This window comes from Struthio camelus, chromosome 19 (assembly GCF_040807025.1).
Source record: "Struthio camelus isolate bStrCam1 chromosome 19, bStrCam1.hap1, whole genome shotgun sequence".
Taxonomy (NCBI): Eukaryota; Metazoa; Chordata; class Aves; order Struthioniformes; family Struthionidae; genus Struthio; species Struthio camelus.
Window position 1 is genome coordinate 10,135,802 of NC_090960.1, and position 25,626 is coordinate 10,161,427.

Sequence of the window (25,626 nt, forward strand, 5' to 3'; positions counted from 1 at the left end):
TTTATACTCCCTTTTATTCTTGTTATTTATAGTCATCCTCTTTGAAAGGGAGATGCTTTGTGGGTCGGGCTGTTCAGGCTGAACTGAAACCCTCCTCTAGCCTGGCCTACCTGCAAGCACATCTCCTCCGCAGCAAGCCCTGCTGCCACCCGAGGAAAGAAAAGAGCCACCCACCCCCCAAAGCCAAGTCCCCTGAGGGGGTTTCCCTTCCCTTTTGGGTGGCAAGACAAACCAGAGCGAGCACAGCCTCCCCGCCAGGCGCCACGGAGAGCCCCGCGCCGCTCGGTAATTAAACTCTCACTCATCTTCATTTCCCTCATTTGTTAAAGTGAGGCCACTCAATAAGCCATTAGTGCAAGGCCCTTTCTGTCAGCTGCAGCATCATTAGGCAAATTCCCCTCCGAGACAGCTCAGGGAAGGCTCAGCCCCAGGGACCGGGCTCCCGCGCAACTGCTGAGCATCCTGGCTATGGCAGGTACCGGGCGATGCTGCACGTTGGCCCAACCTTTTTCGGGCGTTCAAATGTTAGCAGAGAAAGGGAGAGCGCAGCCTTCGCCCTCGTCGCCAGCTCAGGACCCAGCGGCACCTCCATGCTAGAGAGGTCCCTCACTTGCCCTGCGCTCTGCTGCAGGGCTGAGCCCCGCTAACCAGCAGCCACCCCCACCGATGCCCCTTCCTGTTGGCCATTGCTCTGGAGAGAGGGTGAGCCTTTACCGTGGGGAAACCCTTCCCGGAGCTGGGATCGTGCTGGAGCGTGGCACAGAGCCCTGCACTCCAGCGCTCTGCTTTGCATTTGGGAAAGCAGAGCTGCAGCCAGAAGGGCAGCCCGTAGCCAACGCTCCTGAGCTCCATCAGAGCAGCCAGCGTTATTGCTCTCCCTACACCAAACTCACCTCGCCGTAGCTTCTCAACGTCCGGAAACCAGTCACTGTACCATTCCCATGCACAGGCCTTTGACCCAGAAAAGCTCTTCCTTTGGGCTACACGAAAGCGCCCCTTATTCCTCAGCACAGGAATTTTGCCTACCTTCCCCTCTCCCAAACAGGAAACCCTTTCTCAGCCTGGCACCAGCAGAGCATCTGCCCAGAGTGCCCAGCACGCTCCCAGGACGAGGAGGCAGCCGAGCAGCCCCAGGTCTCACCTTTCCCTGCGAGAGCATGTTCAGATATTAGCCGAAATCTAAGGAAAACTGCTAAAGCCGTCACCAGCGAAGGAAAAACTACCGTACGGGGGAAAGCTGTTGTGGACTCGTCCAGAAGCACAGCCCACGGTCCACATTCGTCATTATTAGAGCTACATGGGATCTTTCTCCCTCAGAAACGTGATCTTTAACTCAGGTTCTTGCTACGTTACACGGGCGAGAAGCTCTTGCCGTCGCTCCACACTGCTTCGCGGCAACAGGCTCACTTGGCAGAAGAGAAGAGCGCACGTGAAGAGCGCTCGAACTAAAGCAAGCGTGATGTTGCAGGGTGCACTGCTTCACAATACCCAAAAAAATGCATCACTAAGGATGGATTTAGCATTAAAATGCATCACTGTGGATGGACTTAGCATTGGGGTGAAGTGGGCTCATGGGCAAACACTACTGCAGTGGGCACCTCACATCTCCTCTGAAACTCCAGGGGAGAGCAAAGGAGAAAAACATACATAAGCCTGTCCTGTCTACTCACCTGCAGGCAGCTCAGCTTGAATAAAGTCACCTTCTGCCCTGTTGTTTTTGTTTCTGTACAGTTTAACAGGCTTGGGGAAAAAAATTACAATGTATAAGATACAGATTAATACTTCAGACTGGTGAACCAGAGCCGGCCACCTTCCATGTAAATTTGACTGCGTTTCTTTGCGCAGTGAAACTGTTAGTTAGAGCGTCAGCTGTTACACACACGGTCCAACAAATGTGCGACCTCAAGTTAGGAAATGACTGCAGAATTAGCACAGAAGAGAGATAGATGCACGGTTCAGTTCTGGTCGCAGCTCTCCAGCAGGCCAGGGAATAGAAGTGGCCCTATTTCCTATTATATCAGGGATCAGTGTGCACTTCCTGTGGGACACGGGGGCCTGGGCGCCCTCCCTCGGGATTTGCAAGGTCACAGAGGCAGACTGTGCTCCCCAGGGTGCTCAACATCATCATTTTGTAGATTAATTGGGCCAGACAGCCCAGGGTAGAAAGTCAAGGGGATTTGCAATAAACACCCGCCCTGCTCTGCCTTCATCCCAAAAGGAGCCAAGCACAGCACCTGGGGGACACAGGGGGACACACACCTCTGGGGGACACGGCTACCCTCCCTTCTTTGGGCCACTCTGCCATCCGCGGCTGCCCTTGGGGCTCTCGGGCGGTGTCGGTCACACCACGGCTGCGACCTCCCCCAAAAAACCACACGTTTCCAAACAAGCCTCCTTCTATTTGCATTCGAAACATTTATTTTGGGAAATACATATTAAACACTATTATTTATACAAAAATGGACTAAATTTGTCATAATGCTTATAACCCCCAAAAGGCCATTTTAATAGATCTGGACGATTTTTTTTATTGTATTATTTTTTTTTTCTTCAAAAAAAAAAATCAGGTTACAAAGGTGAAAGCGGCATGTCTTGCTTACCCCAGCTTGAGATATTAACGGGGGGGGGGGGAGGGAACGGGGACAAAGTTTAAGATGACAACATTTGCAGAAGTGCCTGACACCAAAGATTTTCTCCCCGTTAATAGTCTTTTTAAAACACTTGAAATATATATTTTTTCCCGTTAATACATTTTTTTCGTTTGTTTTTGCTAAAATATAGCAAGTCAGCAAGTAAATAATTGTTCTTCCTCAACAGCTCAGTAACGATGCCTACGCGGCGTTGAGGAGGGAAAAACGCTGCAGTTGAGGGGACCAACAGGTTTTCCTCGCAACGCAAAGGCGCCCGCGCACGGGTGCAACCGGCGGTCCCGAACCCGGCGGTCCGTCCCGGGGCTCCCTCCCGCGCGGGCGCCGAGCCGGACCCCGCTGGCGGCACCGGAGCGGCCGCGCTGCCCCGTTCCCAGCCCCGGCCGCCCGCGCGAGGAGCCGCGCCACAACGGCAGCCTGCAAAGCCGCCACCGGCGCAGGGAATTTGGGCCCCCCGAACCCGCCTGGGAGCACCCTCTCGCCTTCTGGTCACCTGTAAACACGCTGCGCCCCAAACGGGGGCCGTCTGGGGGGCTCGGCTGGCGTCTGCCAGCGGCTGGAAGATGGGGCGCGCTGCTATTTTAGTACACGCCGGAAGAAGGGTCTAAGAAGGGATCTGCACGTAGTTTCATCCATTAGACGGATACCACCGACGGATGGAGCTGAAATCATTTCCCGAACAGACACGCAAGCGCCGCGGGGGGCAGGCGGCGGCTCTGCTCCAAGGCCACTTGCTCGCGTGCCATTCAGCGGCTGTTTAACCTAGCTCCTTGCGCCATCTTTTCCTGCGGATCCTTTTTTTTTGGGTTTTTTTGTTGTTGTTGTTTTTTTTTTTTTTAAACACGAGGCAGATGGTGGCAGAGCCGGTCAAACGGCGCGCGGAAGGGACAGGAGGTCCTACGCTACGGGGAGCCCGCGAAACGCCGCCCCAGCCCTTCCTACGGCCGCGGGCTGCTAACAGGCAGGGGACAGGCAGGGCTCGGTCTGCACACGCACGCGGTCCCCTCGCGGAAGGGCTAGCCACATTAAGGAGCTTGTTACAGAACGTCCACATCACACGGCATCAAACAAACAAACCAAGCCAAAAACAGAAAAAAAAAAAAAAAACCACCCAGCCGCCTCTGAACTTACTGAAAAGCCCAATAATCACAAGGGTCGGACAGGACAAAAAAACTCCAGCTTCCTACCACCGCTTTGCAGAGACGTTCCCTTCTCAGCCCCCTTCAGACAAACATACTCTGAGCCTTCAACGGAAAAAAAAACCTTACTAATTAAAAATAAATATACAAGCGTTCCCAGGAAACCAGCCATATCTATGGTCCAAGCTGCGAGTGACAGGGAAGAGGAGTTTCTACAAAGAGTCGCCACCCGGATAAGCATCTTCCAGGCTGCAAGGACAGACAGCCTAAGCCCTCCCTCCCCCCCCGTCCTTTCCCAACTATTGCATGGTAACAGTCTTAAAAGGCACTTCTCCCAAAGCAGGTAGCTCTGCCTGGCCGCGAGTTGGTGATAGGCACGTTAACGCCTACACACTCCCAGTTTATTGCATGAAGGTAAGGTACAGGGGCCGGGGTGAGGGGCTGGCTGGTCCTGGAGGGCCGGAGAGGGTTTGGGAGGAGGAGGAGGAGGAGGCAGGAGACAAGTATGTCACCATCTTGCTCTCTTCATCTCACCGTACCTTGCTTCTGAAGGCTACATTCAGGCGGCGAAACCCTTGCCCTTCAATGGACGGAGAAGAAAACGGCAAAGCCCTGGGACAAAAAGGTACTCGGCCTTTGGCAAATTCACCCGCTTCCCGCGGCCTCGGCACGGCAGGAAAGGCGGCAGGTAGGAGCTCACCCGAGACCTTCCCCCCGCTGCTGGGCTCCCAGCAGGCTCCCCACGGGCAGCAAAGCTGGGGCGAGCGGTTAGTGGGGAGAGGCTCTACCTGGTGCCAGGAGTCGCGCTGGAGAACGGAGAGAGACCGACCTCCGCGCGGGACGGTCGTCGCCTTCCCCCGTTCCCCAGCCCCGACAGCTCCCCCTGCCCGACGCAACGCTCGGCGGGGGCTGAGAAAGAAAGCCATGCCACAAAGCGGGCGGCGCAGGGGGCCGGGAGGCCGCCACGCTCTGCACGACGAGATACGGCGCCTGGTTATTTGGTCAGTTAACATTGGCAGTGGGGGGGGGTTGGAGAAGAGGGACAGTGGCAGAGGATTTATATAAAAATAAAGGGGGGAGGAGGGGGAAATAGCGAGCGTGAGCGAGCAAGGTCCTGGCTACAGAGCGAGACGGTTACATTTCGTTAGCCACCAGCTCTTTGTCGGTCACACCGTTGGAGAGCGAGCTCTGGCCCTCGTTCAACCTCTTGACCCTGTAGGCTTCAAAGTGGATGTTGCTGGTAATATCCTTTATGTTCTGCATGTGTGTCCTGAGGGAAACAGAAGGCACCAGGGTAGTTACAGCTCCCTGCGCACGCACGGCAGGTCCATCCAGCACCACCTCTCCTCCTCCACCCCAATTGCCAGCTTGCACCCCTCTACCTCGGCTTTCAACCACCCCCTGCAGCCCACATTCCCCCTCCAGCTTTGCCAGTTAATGACACCTCTTTAGAGTGCAGGAGGGAAGCAGAGGCAAATACAGACAGCCCAGAACAGAAGCTTTCAGTGGCACCAGCAGCCTGTGCATTTGGTACAAGGGGAGCCCTTGCTGCGTAAGGGTGCTTTTGGGAAGGCCCCAGTCCCGAGAGGGCATGGGACCACGTCTGGAGCTCTGCACAGCTACCTACCAGCAACAGCTCAAGTGTGCAGAGCCTTTCTTTTTTTTTTTTTTTTGCAGCAAATCCAGGAGGAACTCATGCTCCCCTTGAGCAGAAAAAGGGGCTCAGTCTCCCACCACCATGCAGCGCAGACTCCTCTTTCAGGACGGGTGAGTGGCAGCATGGACCCAAGAGGGTGATGATTAGGGATTGGAGTGATACATGAGGAAACACACAGGGCCTGTGAGGGGTCAAGGCCTCCCAGCCACTCAGCAGGTGAGCTGGAGCCACACTACACTCTGCATGCTGCCAGCAAGTTCAGGGTCTCCCCCATGCCTCTGCTGCTCCTCTCTTCCCTTGTCCAGCAACGTAGCTGAGAACAGCCTCCCTGAACAGGACTGCCCCTTGCACAGGAGCTGCTGCAGTCCCAGAGGGTGAGCAAAGCAGCTGCCTGCTTCAGGCTGGGCCCTCGCCTTCGTTTTGATGCCACCTGGTGACCAAAGGCTACACGAACACAGGAACAGTCCCACCGACCTGATGAGGAGGTCCCGCAGGTAGGCGAACTCACAGTGTGTTGTATTCTCCACTGGTGGGAAAGAGAGAGAAAAGCATTAGCATACACCGTGCACAACCACGGCACAAGCACAGCAGCAGTGCTCGGGTAGGAAGGGCCCTATGGAGAGGGTGTGACACGAGTCACACTTCCCCTGCTGTCCTCCACGCAACAAGGGAGCTCTCTGCAGCATCCCCCAGCCTACAGCACAGTCCCCCCATCTCACCAATGCAAGCTTGAGGAGGCCAGAAACAATGAACCATTTTCAGAGAGATTTGAAGGAAAAGGGGAAGGGTGAGCTCTGCAGCAGGCACCAGACATGACTCAGAAGAACAGAGTTTCATTTTTAGCTTCACCATGAATGTCCTACGACATCCCAAGCATGTCTCTGACTTTGCTTCCCCACGTTGCCTGCTGCGGAGGAATAAAGCGGTCTTGCGCTGACAGAAGCACGACTGCTGTCTCAACAGGGCTTAGCTGGAGGAGTTTGTAAGAGGACGGGAAAAAAAGCAAGGGGTCTTGCTTCACCACAATTAGTATCACATCTCTCAGTTTGCCAGGCATTTGCATCTAGAAGGTCAACTCCTTTTTTTTTTTTTTTTTTTTTTATTGTGCCTCCCGCATTTAACATTATGCGGAAATAACATGACAAAAACAAGGTGTTCTGCAAAGACCACCAGCGACCACTGCTACGTTCATGAGTCTCCCCACGCTGAAGATGCCACACGCTCTAAAGGTGAGCAGCTTTTCTTAAGCTACTCCAAATCCTGCTAAACTCAGAGCTTCCAAGGACAGAGCACAAGAGGGCAGCAGAGCTTTAAAATACACTGATTTTCCTGGAGTCTTTGTTAAGCACTCATTCAAAACAGGATTCCTATAAAAAGAGTCATAAATGAGAGAAATTTATGAGAAACAAAGGGAAAGAAGATAGAAGTGTGGCACTGAAGACATGTCTGTAGGCTGCTAGAAGTCAGGGATGGGGGAAATGTGTTGAAGCACTGGAGCCATGAACCTTCATCAAGCCTTTAAACTGTGATTTAAAATGGGGGGAAGGAAAGAGAAGATGCTAATGCAATGAAGATGAAGAGGGAACAGACTCCCACAAGGGAATCAGCCAAGTGCATGCTGGAGCATGCATAAAATTGCAGATGCCAGGGAAAGGCTCTGCTCTGGACTTGAGACAGAGACGTCAGCACTGAACTCATCTGCCCTCAAATCCAGCCATCAGGCATTTAATTATGTGACAAGCAATATAATGGAAACATCAAAGCAGAAGACCGGAAAGAAAGCAGAGATGAGAAACACAAAAGCATCATCCTCTCACCCCACTCAACAGCCACCCCAGAACTGCACAAAGGCTCAGAAACTCAGGGCAAGAGTATTGGCCGAGTTGTTTCCGGTCCCCAAATACCGGGGAAGTAATCCTCTTTGGAGGGTGAGGGAAGCAGCATGTACACGTAGATTTCTACCGCTAGTTTTGGGCCTCATCTTCTTCCACCAGGGCAGGGAGATGGGCTCAGGAGGTAGGAAAACAAGGACCAGCTACCTTCAATGGTGCCCCACTTGGTCTTCCTTCCAAGGATTCTTCTTCCATTAACTTGGTACTCCTGGTCACTGCCCACCACTGCAAACGGGATCATTTCCTGAGGAAATAGAAGACATAGGTTACATTTTCCTCCGGAAAATCAGTGAGGAAACCAAGCTGGGGAGTGAAGTCTCAGGTGAGGCAGCCTCCAGGCAGCTGTTGGAGTTAGGGCTCAAGTCTGCAATGGATCCAGCTTCCGCCTGGTCCTGGGCCCATCCTCCCATGTCTCAAGTGGTTTTCAGGGGAATTTCATGGGATGAGCCAGCCGGTGTCTGATGTGCTTGAGTAATGTTGCCTGCCGGAAACCGCAGGATCCCAGGAATCCGGCTGCAGCACCTCCCCACCTAGTTGTTACTGAGGGCACACTTGGAGAACAGAGCTAGGGGAAAGGAGCCACGACATGGACAGGAGAAACAATCTTCCCCCGGTGCCTTTCTCACCCTCTTGCTGTCCCTGCTCTGAGCTCTGGCCTCACTCTTGGTCAGACAGGGATAAGGCACAGTACCTTCAGAAAGCAAATTCAGGTACTTTGCAAGAGATCCCCCAAGACATCACGGGTTTTAGGAGCTGCAGGCCCCCATCCAAGCACAGTCAAGCCATAAGACCACACACTAACCCTGAATTTCTCATTCACTAGCCGATCTTCAGAGTCTTCATCAAATTCTTTCTGAGGATACACGTCAATCCCATTGGCAAGAAGATCGGCTGTGATCTAGGAGAGGAAGAGCAGAGAAACATGTGAATGAGACACGTGCAGGAGGGAAGAAGAGCAGAGGAGCAGTACCCCCACCACAGTGGCTGCTCCCATCCAAACAAAGAGGCACGTAGGAGCAAGCCTGCTGGGCTCTACTCAGCATAGGTACTGGAAGGCTGGCCAGCCAAGCAAACTTATCTTCTCGTTACTTCCTTGATACTGCCCACCTGGAGGATAGGGACCCACGTTTAACTGCTAACCACCTATCAAGCGCTTGCCCTGGAAGCTCTAGGAGAACCTTATGCCAAGATATGGTTCACATTCAGGCTGAGGAGAGGGTCTCGCAGAGTGAGATGAGGTTACAAGAACTGGGCTCTGCTTTTACATTGAAAAGTCAATGGGAAATTACAAGTTGCACCAAACAACGGGGAACAGAGCTGCCAGGCATGTGGTGCTGGACCCAAAGTTAAGAAGTTGCTCTCCAGTGTTTACTTATGCTCCTTGGAAAAGAAGTCACAGCAGAGCATGTTCTGAGAGGAGACGAGGCACAGACAGCTCAGAGCATAGCCAACTTTAAGGATATTGCCTCTGTGAAGGGGGGGAAATGCCGAAATCCGATTCCTGGGGGGAGACTTAGCTAACGCAGCACCAGAAACACAGCAGATCAGCCTTCTTGAAGAAAGTGCCAAACCTGAATCCATACCTGAGCGCCAGCTCCTATCGCTTCCTAAGGCGGTGAATTCCTCCACATGAGTCCTAGGTTCCCAGCTGGCAGCCCTAGGTTGCCAGCTGGCAAAGGGATCCTATCCAAGCCAAAGAAAACCCCTGAGCCAGGCCCACATACTATTTTAGGGGAACAACCCAACACAAGCCAGCTCCGTAGGGCACTGGACTCCATTCGAGTAGCTCAACGCAGCGCTGGTATCGACCAGAAACCAAGGGAACCAGCAGGCAGATTAACGCTCCATCGTGACCTACCCAGCCCAATCCAAATGCAGAAACTAAACACCTCCTCCTAACCAGCTCTACCCCCTGAACGCAGGCAGGGCCATTGTCTTTTGGAAGCGTGCATGTACGCATGCTGGAACCATGTTAAAAATCCCAGTCCAGACCTCAGCTAGTGCAAAACTGGATTGATTACCTACTCTCTGATTCGCACCAGGAGATGATCTGGAGCTGAGTTTACCAAGGATGAGCCCCTTGCAGAATGGGCAGGGCACACAAGCCAGCATGGCTACATTCCCCCTACATCTGGGAAAGATTTCAGGGGTCTGGTTGCAATCAGGAACGTAACCAGAGATGGGGCAAGTTCATCCCGCCTGCTCTCTGGACCACAGGCTGCTCGTTCTTGCCACCCGCACCCCATCGGCAGATCCACGCAAGCCCAGAAGACCAGAAGGCGCAGCTCCGGGCTCTGCTGCGGATGAGATCCGCTTTTGCTGCTTTAGTTCATTAGCGGCAGAGCTGATGAGCCAGATGGATTCTCCCGCAGCATTGGCAACGCTGTCAGCACCGTTCCCACAGCATGATCTTCTATTACACGGATGATATCAGAGGCAGAGCACGCCCAGATGGAGTTTTAGATTCCAGACCGACTTTGTAGTTCCAGCAGCCAGAAAGACCCACAGGCGTGCACATTTACGCATGCGCTTGCAGCCTCTGAACGGAGCAAGCAATCCGGAAAAGCCATTGAAGAGACTAGACTGCGGCACCTTGGACTGACACCTCTCGCACCTCTTCAGCCCCCAGTCCCCCCTTCCCCCCACCCTCCGGCACCAGCTCCTCACATCGCTCTCGGCAAGCAAGCTGACATGCTCAACAAGTCCAGTCTGGATTAAGGCTCGGCTCTATTTCCAGGAATCCCTTAGCTCACTGCAGAGAGAATTGCTTGCAGATTTTGGATTCAGCCCCCAAGATCAGACTGGATTTTTTAATTCCTGACCCTGTTCTTCACAAACTGGGACGACACTAAAACAAGCTCAACCCCAGCATGGTGATAGTGCTCACGGGAAAGGAAAGCTCATGCTCTTCTGCATGCATGCACTGAAGAGAACCCTGGCTGGCATGCTGCCCCCTCCAGACTCTTGCATCCCACATCCCTAACCAAGATGGCCCCTCAAACCGTCCCTTTGGCAAGGCCCTCTCCACCCTTTCCCTTTGCCTCAAACCCCTGCTCAAAGCAGAGATGTGTAGGAAGCAAACTCCTGACCCCCTGGGAGCTCAAAGGGACAGCAGAGTCCAGGACTTCAGAGTGCAAGAGGCCCAGCCCGTTCTTATCTTCCTTTACTGTCTCCCAATGCTAAGACATGCGGCCTGCTGAAGTTAACCCTATCCTGCTCAGGGGATGAGCTACCCACGTAGCTCCTGTTGCAGCCCTGCTCCTGTTGGGGGTCTGCGGCTCAGTATCAGGCTAGAGGACCACAACCCCGGCAATCTTCTCTCTGCCATGCACACCCACCACCCAGTTCAGCCCTGCTCTGCTCTGGATTCACTGCATCGCACATAGATATTTAGGGAGTGCTGGCTGAGCGATGGGCTTTGGCAGAACCCTGCCTATTCATGCTCAGAAACGCAATTCAGATTCTCAGAACAACAAGCCAAGAGGTGATTGGTGGCTTGCTTATTTTTGCAGTAAAGGCTGAGGCCATCACGCCTGCAGCCACATCATCAGTTACGGTAACGGATTTATAGTCCTCCGCTGAAACCCAGAACAAGGCATCTCCACCTCTCGGCAGCACCAGGCATGCAGGTGCAGAGGAAACCACATGCCTTGCTGCGGATTCGGATAGACCCTTCTCGGCTCCCCTCCACCAGCTCCCAACCAGTGCGATCAGGGGAATTTCATGGTTTGCTTCTCCCATAAATCTTGCCCAGCTGAACTCAGCAAGCACACACACATTTTTGCCTGGTGACTGTTATCGGTCCAAAGGAAGGCTTTTCCAGGCTCTATATGCAGCACCCTCCGCCTCCCAAAATAATAAAAAACAGCCTCAACATCATAACAACAACAACAACAACAAAGGAGGCAGGAGAAACAGGCCTCAAGACTAAGAGCGCAAAATTTATCCTGCACTGACAAAGATCCAAGAGAAACACAAGGAACTGCTTGGAGCGAAGGCCTTTCCTGCTGCCACATGGGATCACTCAGAGCTGCAGCCGGAGGAATGCGCCGGGCTCCCGGCCAGGCGCTTGGCTCTGCAGACCTGCGGGGGGAAGGCAGGGGGAGAGCGGGGCAGGAGGAGACGCGCAGCCCTTACCCTTTGTTTGAAGTAGTCCCTCTCCTCCAGCGTTAACGTGTCGGCTTTTGCAATCACCGGGACAATGTTGACCACTTTGCTCAGGCGTTTCATGAACTCGATGTCTAGTGGTCGGAGCCTGCAAAACACAGCAGAAGAAAGGGAATCGTGCGCGGCTAGTGAGGACCCAGGGGCGGCTGCAATCCCCCGGCAGAGAGAGGGCATTCAAAGGCTAGACACAGAGGGGGAATTATTTTTCTTCAGAGAGGAAAAATAAAGGCATTTTCTTAAAAGCACGACAGCAGGCGTCTGCCTCACACAAGCAGTTTGCAAACGCTCAAAACGCTTCCCGTTCTCGTTTCAAAGCGCCACGCTATCGTCTATGAACCCTTGCAAAACCCTGTGAAGTGGGAGAAGGCTTTTATCTCTGAATGGATGCTCTGCCACCCCGAGGAGCGCAGGAACTCGCCCAAAGCTATGCAAGTCCTTGGCAAAGCGGGGGATCAGAGCGCGGCACTGCTGGCTGCAGGGCAGGCTGCCTGCGACACGCAACTCAAATCAAGACGTTGAAGAGTGAGCACGGGGCGAAGCCCTTTCCAGGCTTGCCCAGGAGGCCTCGCACATGCACGCGCTGCCTGGGGACATGCCAGATCGGCATGACCTGGATACAGGTCGCTGCTCCTGGTCGAGCTCGCTCCTGCACCACGTACCAACTCGCTGTCATGCACAAGCCGGGATTTCAACTCCTATCTGTTGATTTAGATTCAAAAAGGCTCTGTTAGTTCTCAAGCTGATCACATGGCATAGAAGAGCCTCTGCTCCTTCCAGAGGGCAAAAACGTCAGAAAATTTCTACAACAAAAGTCTCAGCTGACCAAAGCTACAGAGATTGCATAACCTGAATAATCAGCTGCTCAGGAAATGCCTCCCTGTTAAATGCTCCTGCTGACAGCATGTATGCGACCTCCAGTGCCACTCTCCTCGCTGCATCTCTGGGCTGCAATCCAGCTACACAGAGCAACGACGGCTCGGGGGGCCTGCCCATGACCCCACCTCTGTGCTCGAGTCCTCGGTCCTCCCTGAAGCTCTTTTTATTGCTGGTGGTTCCTGAATGAGCTAGATGAAAGCCTGCCTGGGGAAGCCTCCAAACGCTGCAATCCCCCCTTGACGGCTCCGGAGGTGATGGGGTACGTGTTCCCAGGCAGCGAGCTGAACAAATGCCGGCCTAAACAGGGAAACACTGAGGTCCCAAGTGGAGGCTGTCATTTTCAGCAGCGCACAACTTTGGCCCACCACACACTTCCGCGCTGCAAGGAACAGAAATGATAAATAGCTGCAAATCCCTGATGTTGGCTCCAGCAAGGCAGCATCCCTGTGCATCTCTCGCTGCTGCAGGGAACTGACTGACCCACTGCCGCAGCCGGAGGAGCAACCTGCCCTCTGGGGCTGAGCGGGCCCAAACATCTTGGGAAACGGCATGGCAACAGCCAAGGTCATTAGCTGCAGTGCAGGACAGAGCACAGTGCTGCGATGGAGACACTAGAGTACAGAAGGCCTCAGGAGCACTTTTGCATTAAAGAACCTGTTTGAAATGAGCCCTTGCTGAAAGCACATGGAGAAGGGGCAGAGGGGCCAACACCGGAGCCCCAGAAGCAAAAGAGCAGCTCTGGAGCTTGTGCATCCCCATAGCCTTCAGTGGTGATGGGTGCCAGCAGGACGTGACCTGATTTATCCTTAGGGGAACTAGGACAGGGAGAGGCAAAGTCACCTTTCAAAGCCACTGACTGAAGCGGCAGAGCCAGGGCCAAGAACCAGATTTCCCCATTTCTCTCTAGGTCAGCTTCGTTCTGAAAACTGAGTAACCAGGGAAGGAACGGAAATAAATGGGATGCTGAATTATAATGCTCAGGTGTAACCAGGCACCGGCGGAGCTCTGCCCGGAGGAACACGGAGCCGCGTCGACCTGCTCAGCCTCCCGCACACCGTGCCGTCTGTGCGTGGCTCATCCCAACAGAGCGTCTCCAGGCTGCTCTGATGCAGCTCGCAGCAGGGACTCATCCGCGTCCTTCCCTGGTCAAATCCACTCCCCTCCCAGGCATCGGGCTAGCTCCGCGCCCACCCTTCCCGGCGGACTGACACGTAACCTTCTCCCCGAGCCGCTGGAGAGCTAGGCAAGCGGCATGCACAGCCCAGGGAACGTATCACTAGCACAAGGGCAAACAAGTTGCAAACACGAACTCAGGAGTCACAGATCACCTTGGGCTCCAGGAACAAAAGAGTTTGGCTATTTAAAGGAAAAAAAAAGCACACAAGGAAACCCCCATGGACACATCTAAGCAGACTGCTGCTGGCAAACATTGTTTGGAGCTCTGCATAATGTATTTCCCAGACCTCCAAGGAAGCAATGCGTTTATGTTCCTTTCCCAGCAGATTTCTTTCCCCTCCTTTCTCTTTGCTATTTTTCAAACAATTTTCCCCCTTTAAAAGCCTCTTCCCCACTGAGACTGTGTTCCTGACTCTTTCATCAGCTTTTCTTTTAAAGTGAAGACCAGGACGCATATGCGGCCCATGCAGATGGATTCACAATCAACCCTGCATTTGCGTTTCGGCTCCAATTGGTGTGTAAGAGTCTGGTTACCAAGCCCTCATTGACACCTGGAGGATGCCAGAGGCTCCCCGCAAGCCTAACAGCAGCGTGCAAAGCCATACCCAGCCTACACCCCTCCTCCCTGCACACCGCTAGCAGCCTCCAAGCATCCACCACCTCTCTGGTGCAGCAGACAGATTTATTTTCCCATATCAGCACCGAAGCACTGTGTGGCACGGCAGCAGCAGGTAAAGCTGCCTCCAAACCCGGGCACAGAAGGCTCCCAAACGCATCTGAACCCAAAGCTAGAAGAGCACAACACATCTTTCTCCATGCCCACTCCCTTTGAAGTGACTTACAGCTCCGAGGTGCTCTGCAAGCTCATCATTCATAGAGGTAACCTCAGCATTGCCCGAGAGATGTGCTCAGGCAAATAAAAACACTGATGAGGATTTGATGGTGATGAAGAAGTACCAGAACAGAAAACTGTTCCCAGGACACAACTCACTCACTCAGCGAGCCTACAAGCAAGAGCAAGGGATTGGTGCACAAATGCCGTTAAGGCTGCACCAACAGACAGGTCTTCAGGATATTTCGGAGCAAAAAAAAAAAAAAAAAAATCAGCAGCCACAGTCCCAGCTAAATTACTTGGAAAAGCAATTTCCAGCAATCAAAACAAACAGCCTTTTTTCCCTGGCCTATATGTGCTTTTCATCGCAGCAGGGAAGGCTTACTCCAGCAGGTATAACGCTCAGTCCATCAGTTCTCCCCCAAAGCCAGTGGGCAGCGTTGGAGGCAGCGGGGCCAAGCACAGGATGCCAAGCTCAGGAATCACTGCACGAGGCTCGGTTCTTGCTGCGGACTTTGGGGAAATCCCAGCCTCTGACCCGGCTCCCTCATCTTACAGCGGGGATCATGCTCCGCACAGGCGTGGTGGGGGGGGCTGACGCTGGGACCCACGTGCAATATTGCGCTCCTTGAAAAAGCCTGCACAGTCCTGGTAAACAGTGAGGAAAGCAAAGGACTCTACCGAGGAGTAAACTGTATGGCTTAGACTATTTTACAAGCTTCTAGATATTCCACTAATGCCTGATGCAAAGCCCCAAAACTCTTCAGTGTTTAAAGGGAAGTGATACTTTTCACTAAGACTCACCCTGGTACAAGACTCTTAGCTAGAAGTCGTGGCCACTCATCTGAAGACACCGAATGAGACTGAACAGCTTTAAGGAAATCACAAGCGTGCAGAGCTTAATTTGCATGATCACTAATAGCTTTTTACAGTCACAGGCAGACACACTCAAGGTCACAACAGCATAAGACCAGACCTAATTCATCTTAAACTCCTGCTGCAAGGCACAGCCCAGGAGGGAGCTGACTTTTTCTGGAATCTGCAGGGATCGGTTTTGGTGCCTCGCTACTTCCACGACAAGCTGTAGGCCCAGCAGTGCTGTACTCAGCTGGGTGCTCAAACCAAATTCACCTTCACAAGGCACTGATGCCAGAACTGAAGGGGATTAGCAGTGAAATCATTATATATACAAATAAGCAATGCAGCAAGAGAAAATGAGTTATCTCATTCAAGGTCCAAGATACCTACTGCAAACAGCTTTTCCACAAGCACATCCTGAAAGAAGGGGTAGAGTTCAAGAAGAAAAAGCATCTGTTTTCTCCCCTTTCCGAGATGGTCCCCAAAACTGTACACTTGTAACTGGACACACACACTTTGGACTTGCTTGGGGGGAGGGGGGGGTTGAAGGATGCCTCAGGAGAGCGGATGAGCTGCAGCAAGAGCTGCTGCAGGCAGCAAGAGCTCCAGGCCACCCCAGCCAGTGGCGGGTGCTCCCCCACCTGCTCTTGCTCAGGGGCTGGAGAATCCAGCCTGGGTTGGCACACGTTATTTCTGCATAACTACAGCCAGCGTGCGCAGCACGGACAGCATCTGAGCAGAAGCTCATTCCTGCTGGTTCCCTTGAAATGCCATTATAGGAATAAATATTCACTGCGAGCTTCAGAGTTATTTCCTTTTGGTTAAGTCCCAGATCCAACTAGCAGCAAGAATTTGAGCCGTGCATTAAGCAAATACCAGCGAGCATCCAGCAGTCACCCAAGCCCCAACACCGGGACCTGTCAGTCTGCTACAAGGATCTGGCTGGCAGCAGCGCTGCAGGGCCACGAGCCAGGTGGGAATCCAGCCCTCTCTCCCGCAGCACCGCTGGCTTTGCCAGGGGGACAGCGAGCAGGGAAAGGACTAGTAAGGCGTCAGGACGCCAACTAACAGTTCTGGTACACCCAGAAAACGGGGCTGCCGAGAAAGACGAGGGCAGGATTTCAGAGTCACGCTTCAGCGGTGCTTCACAGGGGTCACTGCGGTGGAATTTATTGGGTGGCAAAGAGCGAGGGCTTTGCTGCTACAGCCAGCAGCCCCTGCCAGCACGTTACTTAGCCTTCGCAAACATGGTTTTACAGCAGTGTTACAAGAAGGACAGGGTGTGTGCGAACTAGATTGGTTACAAAGCCTGTTCCGCACTCCCCGCGAAGGGAGGCAGCACGAGCAGACAGGAAACTTCGCAGCAGATTAACCCTTCAGCCGCGCGCCGACGCCACAACCAGCCCGAAACGGGGCCGAGCAATCCACGAGGGAGGGGGAAAGCTCCGCAACGGCAGCATAAATGCCAGCCTAGGGCGGACAACGCTAGTGCACCCTGTCACCACACAGATGCTCCTAGCTCAAGCAATTTTCGGTGACAACAGGGTCGCGTCTGCACCGGACGGTAAACGCAGCCAGCGGTGGGGAACACCCCAAGGCAAAAGCCCAGCACGCAGGCAGCTCAGCAGCACGGGGGCCAGCACGCGGCTGGGTGCCACCAGGTCCCTGCAGGACCCTCAGCTCAGCACAGCTTGGTGAGGTTGCCCCACTAAGGACGAGCTGCCGCCCTTTCCAGGCACGCTCCCCGCTTACTCACGGAGAAGCCAGAGGTAGTGGAGCAAGGGCCTCAGCTCCCTTCCCTGCGCCCTTTTGCGAGGGACCACTGATCGCCTGCGTCCGCAGAGGCGCAAAGCCTACCTTAAACGCCATGAGACACCCATGTGAAACTGCCTCCAAAAGCCCTGCCCTCCAAAACGAGCATGAAGCTCTGCACCTACGCTGCAATAACAGCTACATCCTGCAAGAGAGGTGTCAACGTCCTCCGCTCACGTCCATGGACCAAGGACAGCAGCAGTGAAAGCACGTCCATGCCCATGAGAAACGTTACCTGGGCTTCGCGAGAGGGCAGAAAGGAACCCCAGTGCATGCTTGAGCTCTCAGAGAAACAACATTTCCCACAGACTGCTCCCTCCCAGTGAGGATTTTCCCCCTCTCTGGGCTCCCCAGCTTCCCTAAAACCTCCTGTTCCTCAGTTTCTCTCTAACCCCCACCACAAGAGGAGACTCGGGAGCCAGATGTCCACTCTGACACCTGGGCAGGAAACCGCAGCCCGAGCGGCAGCCCCCAGCTGGGGTATCAGGCTACGCATGGCCCAAGGCTGCTGCAGGGAAAGGAGTATCCGCGCACGGCTCAGCAAAGCCCCTCCAACGGCAGGGCTAGCGCCGATATTGGAAACACATGTTCTTCGGAGAGGAAGAAAAAAAGCAGTTGAACTTCCACGTAATTACTGTTAGCCAGATAGCCGGCGGGTGAGAGAAACCAGAATGCACCGCTCGAGAGGCTCGGGCAGGGGACAGGCCCAGCCGCTTGACACCAGTGCCTCCCCCACACACGTCACAGCCACACATGCGACGAGAGCGGGGGGTCTGCGCTTGCTGGCACCGTTTCCCAGGGAGGGGGAGCTGCCCGGGGAGCGAAGCCTGCGCTCCGCCTCAATACTTGCAGCCTCCCGCTGCTGCACGCGAGTGGGTGCGGTACCTGCAGGGTTCAAGCACAGAGCACGCGCGTTGCTTGCAAGCGTTAAACGCCTGAAGCGATGGAAAGAAAGCTAGAGCGTAGCCAGTGCTGCAATGCTCCAAACCAGCCAAGGCAGGGTTTGCAGGCAGTTCTCATAGATGAACAGGATCAGCAAGCCAAACCGGTGCAAAAACCTCATCCTCCTTTTAAAAATGTTCTGTTTTATCAGATTATGCCCCAGCAGAACATCCCACAAGGATCAAAGGCCACAAGCAGATAGAGGCCAGGCTGTAGAGATAAAGCCATGCCCGTATCAGAAAGTCCGAGGCCAGAGCCCCTCGCCGACCACAGTGGTGGTCCTTTATCTGATCTACCTGACGAAGATGCTGCCGAGCATCCTGCTCTCTCCTCCGAGAGGAGGCTTTAAGGCCTCATTCACACAAGTAGGCTTTGCTCGTTACACAAGAACGGCATAACTGACCCATGCAGTCATCTTATTCCAGTGAGGAATGCATTTTTGGTCTACCCACTGACACAAGCAAAACAAAATCTTTTCTATTGGAATAAAGCTCTACACGGCAAAGAAGAAAAAGCTGAACTTAATACAATTCTGGTACTTTAAGTTTACTTTTAAAAACAGACAAAGAAATCCCCACGCAGGCAAAGCCAGAAATGCAAGGAACTGACACAACTCAAAAGGAAACTTAGGCCTCATTTTACATTATGACACTTCAAGTTAGATTTCTCAAGACACTTTTAAGCGCCCAAGATATTCACTGAGGGCTATGTGTCGAAAAAAATTTAGAGATTTGGCCCTTTGATGCTGTCATTTGAGAAGTGTCAAAGACAGGAAAACTCTGCATGGAATAAACTGCATCTCGCTTGCAGACTAATCAAAATCTACCAAATACCCTTAAAGGGTTTGGGTGTTCGCTTGCTCTGTACAATAGCCCTAAGACAACTGGCTTCTTCCCTTACAAAGGCAAGATTATAGCCAAAAAAACATTTTCCCGTCTGCAAAGGTGGCCTTCCAATCAAATTCCAGGGCTCAGTGACTGGTGTCCATCATTGGCCAAGCAAGCAACTTGGTTACTTTCTTTGCTTTTGTCAACCTAAACTTAGAGAGGCTTTAAGGCCCCCCCCCTCCCCCCGAGAAGAGAAAACGTCAAGTTCTGTCTGGCTAAAGCAGCTTTGCTATGTTCCTGGAAAGACTCTAGATGCAGAAGGAAGCTGGCTACAGCTTTAAGAATGATAGGCTTCACGCATGCCGTTTGTGGGGGACTGCATGCCCAGCTACCACACTGCTCCTGATGATCCATAAGAGCATAAAAGACATCACCAGACCCTATGCACTTCAGCTGGGGGTTTATGAAGGACACCTGCGCTCCTTCAAGTCTCTCTGCAGAGAGACAAGTGGATCCAGAGGATGGATGATTCAGAGCAGCTAATTTAGTGGAGACTGAAAGAAGGAGACTGAAGCACGCAGGATTTGAGTGGGGAAGGGTCCCCATCCGCAGCCCAGAGGAAAGGCATGCTCCAAAGAGAGAGGGTACATACGAGTGGCCAGTGGCTGGGATGAAGTATATACAGCAGTGCACCCTGGTGTCTGGGATCCGCTTCTTCCGGTTAATGTTGATTTCTTCCTGCAGATACTTCTCATACTGGTCATTGATGAACTTCATGATGGGCTGCCAGCTACAGAGAGACATAAACACATGACACTGGTTTTACATGAGGGATCTGGACCACCCTTAACCTCCCATCTAGCCTGACCCCACAAAGCGGAGTCCTCAGAAGTGAAGGATGCTCAGCATCTTACAGAATCCCACTGGAGGAGGAGAGGAAAAAAAAAAAAAAACAAAAAAACCAAAACACTCACACCCACCCAGGAACATTTTAATTCGTATCAGGTCCCATTCATATAGCAACTGCAGAAAACAGAGGAGTCACAAACCTCACGTGTTCACTACTTGGCAACTCCTTACACCACGCGAGTAGAGGATCTTGTTTACTTACTGTCTCTTTAGGAGAACAAGTGCCTAGAAATTCCTCCCTTCTCTACTCTAGGACTTGGCTGCCTGAAAGGAGGATTCTTCCTCGCCCTTTTTCCTTTCCCTCTACTTTTGCACTGCCTCCTAGTCCAAGAGCAAGAGGAGTTCAGAAGCATCAAATCTCACGAGTCCACCCACCCCACAGTAGAGAAGGAAGCTATGACTGCGCAGTCTTTTGTGATATTGAAGTATCAGGATGGCCTAGGAGACGCTGCCAGCCTGGCACTGCCAGACCCCTGCTCTCCCTATCCAAAGCAGATCTCAGGGTCCTGGTGAGGAGCCTCATGTTTCTTACTTCTGGGAAAACACAGCAGAGCGGTTAGCCACTGCCTGCCCAGAGCGCAGGATACCTTTAGACAGTCCACAAAGTCTAGTGTGAGATGACAGAGCTTCTAGGGGCTTCTGAAAAACCCAACTACAAGGAGAGCGAATGTGGGAAAGCAGAGGGGATGTGAAGGCGTACAGTGTACAAGAAGAGACCTCCCGTCCTTCCCAGCAGTAGAAATACACATACACATGTGGGTCAAGCATTCACCACGTCCATGTGAGCAACTCCACTGCGAGCAGTCCCAGAGGACAGCCCTGCCTTACTCCAGGGAGGAATACATTACGCACAGAGAAAGCCACTGTCCCAAGGACTCATTGCAGAGTTCGGCCTTTAGGACCCATGAACAAGGTCACGGGACCGGTCACCCCAGCACAGCAGCTGATCCCAGCAGAGAACAAAGGTTGTCTCATGCCAGAAACAGCAGGACGTTTGTGGACTCTAACAGTGCTGTTGTAGGAACCCGCTGAGCTCCCAAGAGCATAGCACTGTGCTGTCTCCAAGGTGACAGGCTGGAGGGGAGGACACACTGTCATGGGGAGACCCAGCTGTCTCCCACCTCTCTTCATGCCACCCACACCAACCCCTCTCGCCTTCACCAGGCTCCCTGCAGAGCAGGGGGCAGCCCAGGAGAAGACTAGCCTAGCGTGTCGCCCCGAGAGAGGGAGGAACGGCAGTGTCCTCACAGCACCCACCAAGTTACCAGCGGACTACAGACACCAAGGTCTGACGCAGACAAACCACCCGAGCCGAGGCCTGCAGCGCTCCCGCTCAGCCTCCTCACCAGTTCTCGTTGTTGATGTGGTCTCCAAAGCCCGGAGTGTCAATGACGGTCAGCTTCATGCGAACTCCCTTCTCTTCAATCTCTGAAACAGAGAAGCAGGCAGCGGCTGCATGAGGCAAGTGCTAATGGGCGCTCAGGCCAAGCCTGCCTTCCTGAAATCAGGTGATGGATAAAGCACCACATCTGCCCTGAAGTGCGATCCCCATGACCACCTCAGTTGGCCCTTTCCATCATAACTGAATCAATGCTGGTGAATAAAGAGAAAATATGATGAGTTTGCTTGGCCCAGCAAGCACCTCTAGACGGTCAGAGTCCCTTCAGATAGATCACAAGAGTGGAGGTTTCCAACCCCAGAAAGCCTCTGGAGAAACAAGGCACAACGGGACCAAAAGCCAAACCACCAAGCAGGGTCTGCAGAGACTCACCGTGAGTGATGGATTTTATTTCAATGGTCTTGGGGATCCGCTCTTCAGAAGTTGGCTGTACAGATTTCCGGCTGATTTTGGATTTAAAGAGGGTGTTGATTAACGTGGATTTCCCCAAGCCACTCTGACCTGGAAAACAGCAGGATAAATAACAGTCAGCCCTAACCCATTTCCAGGTCACCTTTTCAGGGAATGGCTGATGGTGCCTCCATGTCGCCCGCAGCGGGATGGATTCAGCCCACATCAGTTCTGCACAAGGGAGGTAAAAGGTGTAACCGCAACAAGAGACTTGTTAACCACAGGCATAAGGGAACAGCGAAGACAATCACAGCTTGCTTTAGGGACGTGGGCAGGGTGGCTCCCCAGGCATCGCTCCAGGGCCAGGGCCACGTTACGCGGAGCAAGCACCTCCCCACACAGCCACACCTGGGGATGTGGAGCAAGGAGCCAACTCCGCAAAGGCAGAACAAGGGCTGTTATTTTTAGCATCAAGCTCAAACCACAGCAACCTGGAGGACGGGCAGGCTAGGGACACCCTCAGGGCTGCAGAGCTGACATTTGCTTTAACAGCTGGTGCACCAAGGCTGCAGTAACATATACAACCCTAAAGAAGGGGATGGGGTGAGGAAGCTCCAGGGAAGGAGCATCCTTTGGCTAAAGGCTCTCACCACTGGACAGACACGTGCAAGTGGGGCCTGGAGGACTCTGGCCAGGTTCTGCAGCTGGGTGCACACAGTACACGTGTATCCATACCCTCCTGCAGCCCCTTCTCGCAAGCTCTTCAGGGAACACTAACAAGTCAGGACAGGGTTAATGAAACAACCCAATGACTTACAGCAGTATCACAAAAAAAGAATAAATTAACCCCCAGGATTGATCGGCTCTTTCAGCAAAGACACAAAGCAACTGTCCCGACTCCAGCAGGAGGCCTGATTTAATGGGTCACCAGGCAAAGAGCCTCTTAAGAGCAGGGCAGCACCGGCAAAGTCTGTTTAAATCAGCATTTCAGAAGGAAGAGCTGATGCAAGCCGTACAAAGCCCTGGGAGAGGTGCTAGCCAGGCCTGCGGGGAGGCCCAGCCCGGCCGGGCAGTGCAGCCCCACGAGCCCATCGGCGCTGCATGCGAGGGCACGACTCGACCCGCACCAGCCAGCTGGCCCCGACGCCATGGGCAGCCAGGGAGGACACTCGGAGCGGGATATCTGGGGAGATGAGCAGCTTTGTAAGGCCCTCAGCTAGGCAGGAGCAAAAGCAGGCTACAGCCTTAGAAGCCGGAGCCATTCGTTACTCGTTCCTGCCGCTCGCTGCCTCTCTTGCTTTTGCAGACAGACAAGACCCTTGGATGCACAGCCCCTTTTAGACAGCTCTAGATTGGAGCATCTTTGAGTCAAAGAAACCCTATTCCATTCAGTGCACCTGATTCAAGAACTTCCCAAAAAAACAGCATTTAGGGAGAAATGTTTTCATGCTTTATATCCCGGAGTTGAGGCAGATCTGAGCAGAAAGGACACCATCAGCTCCCAAGTCTCCAAAGAGGCTGTCCCATGAGCTCAGAGAGCGTTCTTGGTAAAGAAAAGAGAGCAATTCCTCCAAAGCTGGGGAGCAGATGCTTGTTTCCAGAGCAGATGTCCCAAGCGCCCTACAATCAGTGCAGAGCTCCTGCAAACGCTACGGGAGCCCCTGCTTCGGGCCGGCGCTGCCGAGCCGCCAGTCCAGCACGCTCCAGCCAGCGAGCGCAGCTGCCACCACCATGCTGTCGGTGCATCCCGGCCTTGCTGGGGCAGGCCGCTCCTGCAAGCGGAGCGTTTGTGGACATGAGATAAACCGAATCCGGGCCCGGCGCACGGTGACGGCACGCAGCAAGGCTTTCACTAACGGCCTCCAACGCACCGGCCAGGTTGCCAAAGGCACTAAGAGTTAAAGCCATGGCCTCCAACTGCAGGGTTGGCCGGCGCTTTAGCACTAGGCATCAATTTTTGGCACCGACTCCCAGCGCTGTTGTAACGCGGGAGGTTAAACCAGCCTGCTCCCGTTTTGGTGACCATACGGCAATCAAGAGCCGAGCTTACAGCACGGCTGCAACCCAGCTCCCCGTCCCAGGGCTCTGCAATCCAGCGCAGGAAAACTCTCCTCGTCAGCAACTATCACAGCTGCGTTGCAAGAGAAACATATGGATCAGGCTGGGGTCAAGCGTTCCTGGTCCTCAGCCGCCAGAAGAAACGCAGGGCAAAGCACAAACAGGCCTGCGAGCTGTAAATGCACATAGCCAGCACAAAGTCCTCTTCACTCTGCTAGTAGTTACAAGCCGTGCGTGGGGAGAGGGGGAAAGAGGGGTGACACATTGCTAAAACTCGTGGCAGTCGCCACGTCTCTGCCTGTCCAAACTGCTGGAGTCTGAGCGCCTGGAAAGGGAACAGAGAGGAGAGCCGCGGGCGACGACGCACCCGGCCTCCGCGGCCTCTGCCTCGGGCTCGCCGGGCCGCTCCGCAGCGCGACTGATGTGGTTGCAGCCCGGGCGCCCGACCCCCTCCTCGATGCTGCTGCCGCCAACAGCGCGGGTGGCGGAGCAGGACGCGGACCCGCTCCCGCCGCCCCTGCTCCCTCGAGTCCACAGGGGCACAAGATTTCAGAAAAGACCCATCACGAGGACACGGTCAAGGCAGAGCAAAACCGCCGGTGAAGAGCCAAGCACTGCACAGATGGGGATTTTAACGCAAGGGCTTCGAGCCTAGACTGCAGGGGAATAAAAGAGCCAAACTAATCCCATACAGAAAGTCTGACATCGCATCCGGACAGACCGAGGGGAAGGAGGACAAGTGAGCTCACACGGTGGCTCGTCTCCCTGCAGCCCCCGTGGGCAGCCAGCATCACCCAGCGTACGGGCACCCAGCACCGCGGCATAGCGCCCTCCACCGTACGCGGACACCCGCCGAGCGGCTGCACCTGCACGGCGTCGCGCAGCGCCGTGCGTGCCCTGGGCGCACGGCTTTCGAAGCCGCCCCCGGAGAAATAACACAGCTCAGCAGCTGGAGCGAGCCCGAGCCCCTGCTCCGGGTCGCCTGCTACCTGGCGGGCTCAGCACGGCGGGTTCGGCGGAGGCAGCGCCCCCGGGCCGGCGGCACCCTCCGCTCGCCCACGCCGCCTGCCCGCATCCCACCTCGCGTCTTCTGGGAGGGCCCGCGTTCGACTTGTTTATGCTGCCATGAATTCCCCAGCCTGTAAACAGTCAGCCCGGAGCCTGCCAAGGGGAGAGCAATGTTTTCCAGCCGCTCCGAAGCACGGGCTTTCATACCACACACAGCGCACTGCCAAGGCAAAGCCAGGCCCTTCTGAACATCCCTCGTCATCTGCAACAGAGAAAGCAGAAGCGCCTTCTCGGCGCAGCCGGCTCTCGGAGGGAAGGGGAGGACGCACGGGGAAATCCTAATGCTGCGAGCCCAGGACGTGCCCAGAGGGGGCAGCTGGACGCCTTCTTCTGCTTCGGCAAAGGGGGTCGAGTTCATGCGATTTCACATATAGACTTTTCAGAGCAACGCTGTAAGGCTCCTCCACTAGGAGTATGGCCAAACTGGCTGCAAAAAGGTAGGCTTAAAAAAAAAAAAAAAGCCACTGGGACTTGCAAGAACTGGTTTTGCAGTGACCTGGTTTGCAGTAATCCCCTCACTTGTCTCCTGTGGAGATTTAACCTCATACCGGAGACCAATTTGTCTCTGTCTCTGACAAAGGCAAAGCGCAGGGCATCAGCAGATCCCGATGGGAAGCTACAGTGCAGTCTTTTTTTTTTTTTTTTTTTTAAATAGAGTTAGCAAATTCTTGGCATTAAGCCTTCCTGTAACTCCGGCTCCCCAGAGCTCTTTGTGGAGGCTCCTAGCCCATGGGCACCTGCGACCCCAGGGCAGCTGCAGCCCTACGCAACTCATCACGCAAGCAAGCGAGATGGAAGGACATCCCCTCCCACGCCACAGATCACGGCACGGGTTTTACGCTGCTTATCCCTCCGCAGCTCCCTCGTGCAACGGCGGGCGAACGCCTGCAGAGCGTCGAGGAGAGCCGCTGCTCCGTACAGCTTCCCCCGGGAACACAAACCAGCTGGAACAGACCCGGGAGGGACCCTGCAGGCC

The 25,626-nt window shown here is 54.0% G+C and overlaps 1 protein-coding gene across 11 annotated transcripts in view; it reads right to left on the reverse strand.

The window, feature by feature from the left end:
* Positions 1 to 2,395: 2,395 nt before the first annotated feature.
* The window catches only part of SEPTIN9 (septin 9), a 170,829-nt gene continuing 147,598 nt past the window's right edge, over positions 2,396 to 25,626 (reverse strand). For all 11 annotated transcript variants that reach the window (XM_068913182.1, XM_068913178.1, XM_068913181.1 and 8 more), the window contains 8 exons: positions 21,507 to 21,635; positions 21,082 to 21,163; positions 19,479 to 19,616; positions 11,474 to 11,591; positions 8,139 to 8,234; positions 7,484 to 7,580; positions 5,919 to 5,970; positions 2,396 to 5,057 (listed from right to left, as the gene is read on the reverse strand). In XM_068913182.1, the coding sequence (XP_068769283.1) occupies positions 4,922 to 5,057; positions 5,919 to 5,970; positions 7,484 to 7,580; positions 8,139 to 8,234; positions 11,474 to 11,591; positions 19,479 to 19,616; positions 21,082 to 21,163; positions 21,507 to 21,635 (848 nt within the window). In that variant the 3' untranslated portion in view covers positions 2,396 to 4,921. The remainder of the gene's footprint in view (positions 5,058 to 5,918; positions 5,971 to 7,483; positions 7,581 to 8,138; positions 8,235 to 11,473; positions 11,592 to 19,478; positions 19,617 to 21,081; positions 21,164 to 21,506; positions 21,636 to 25,626) is intronic.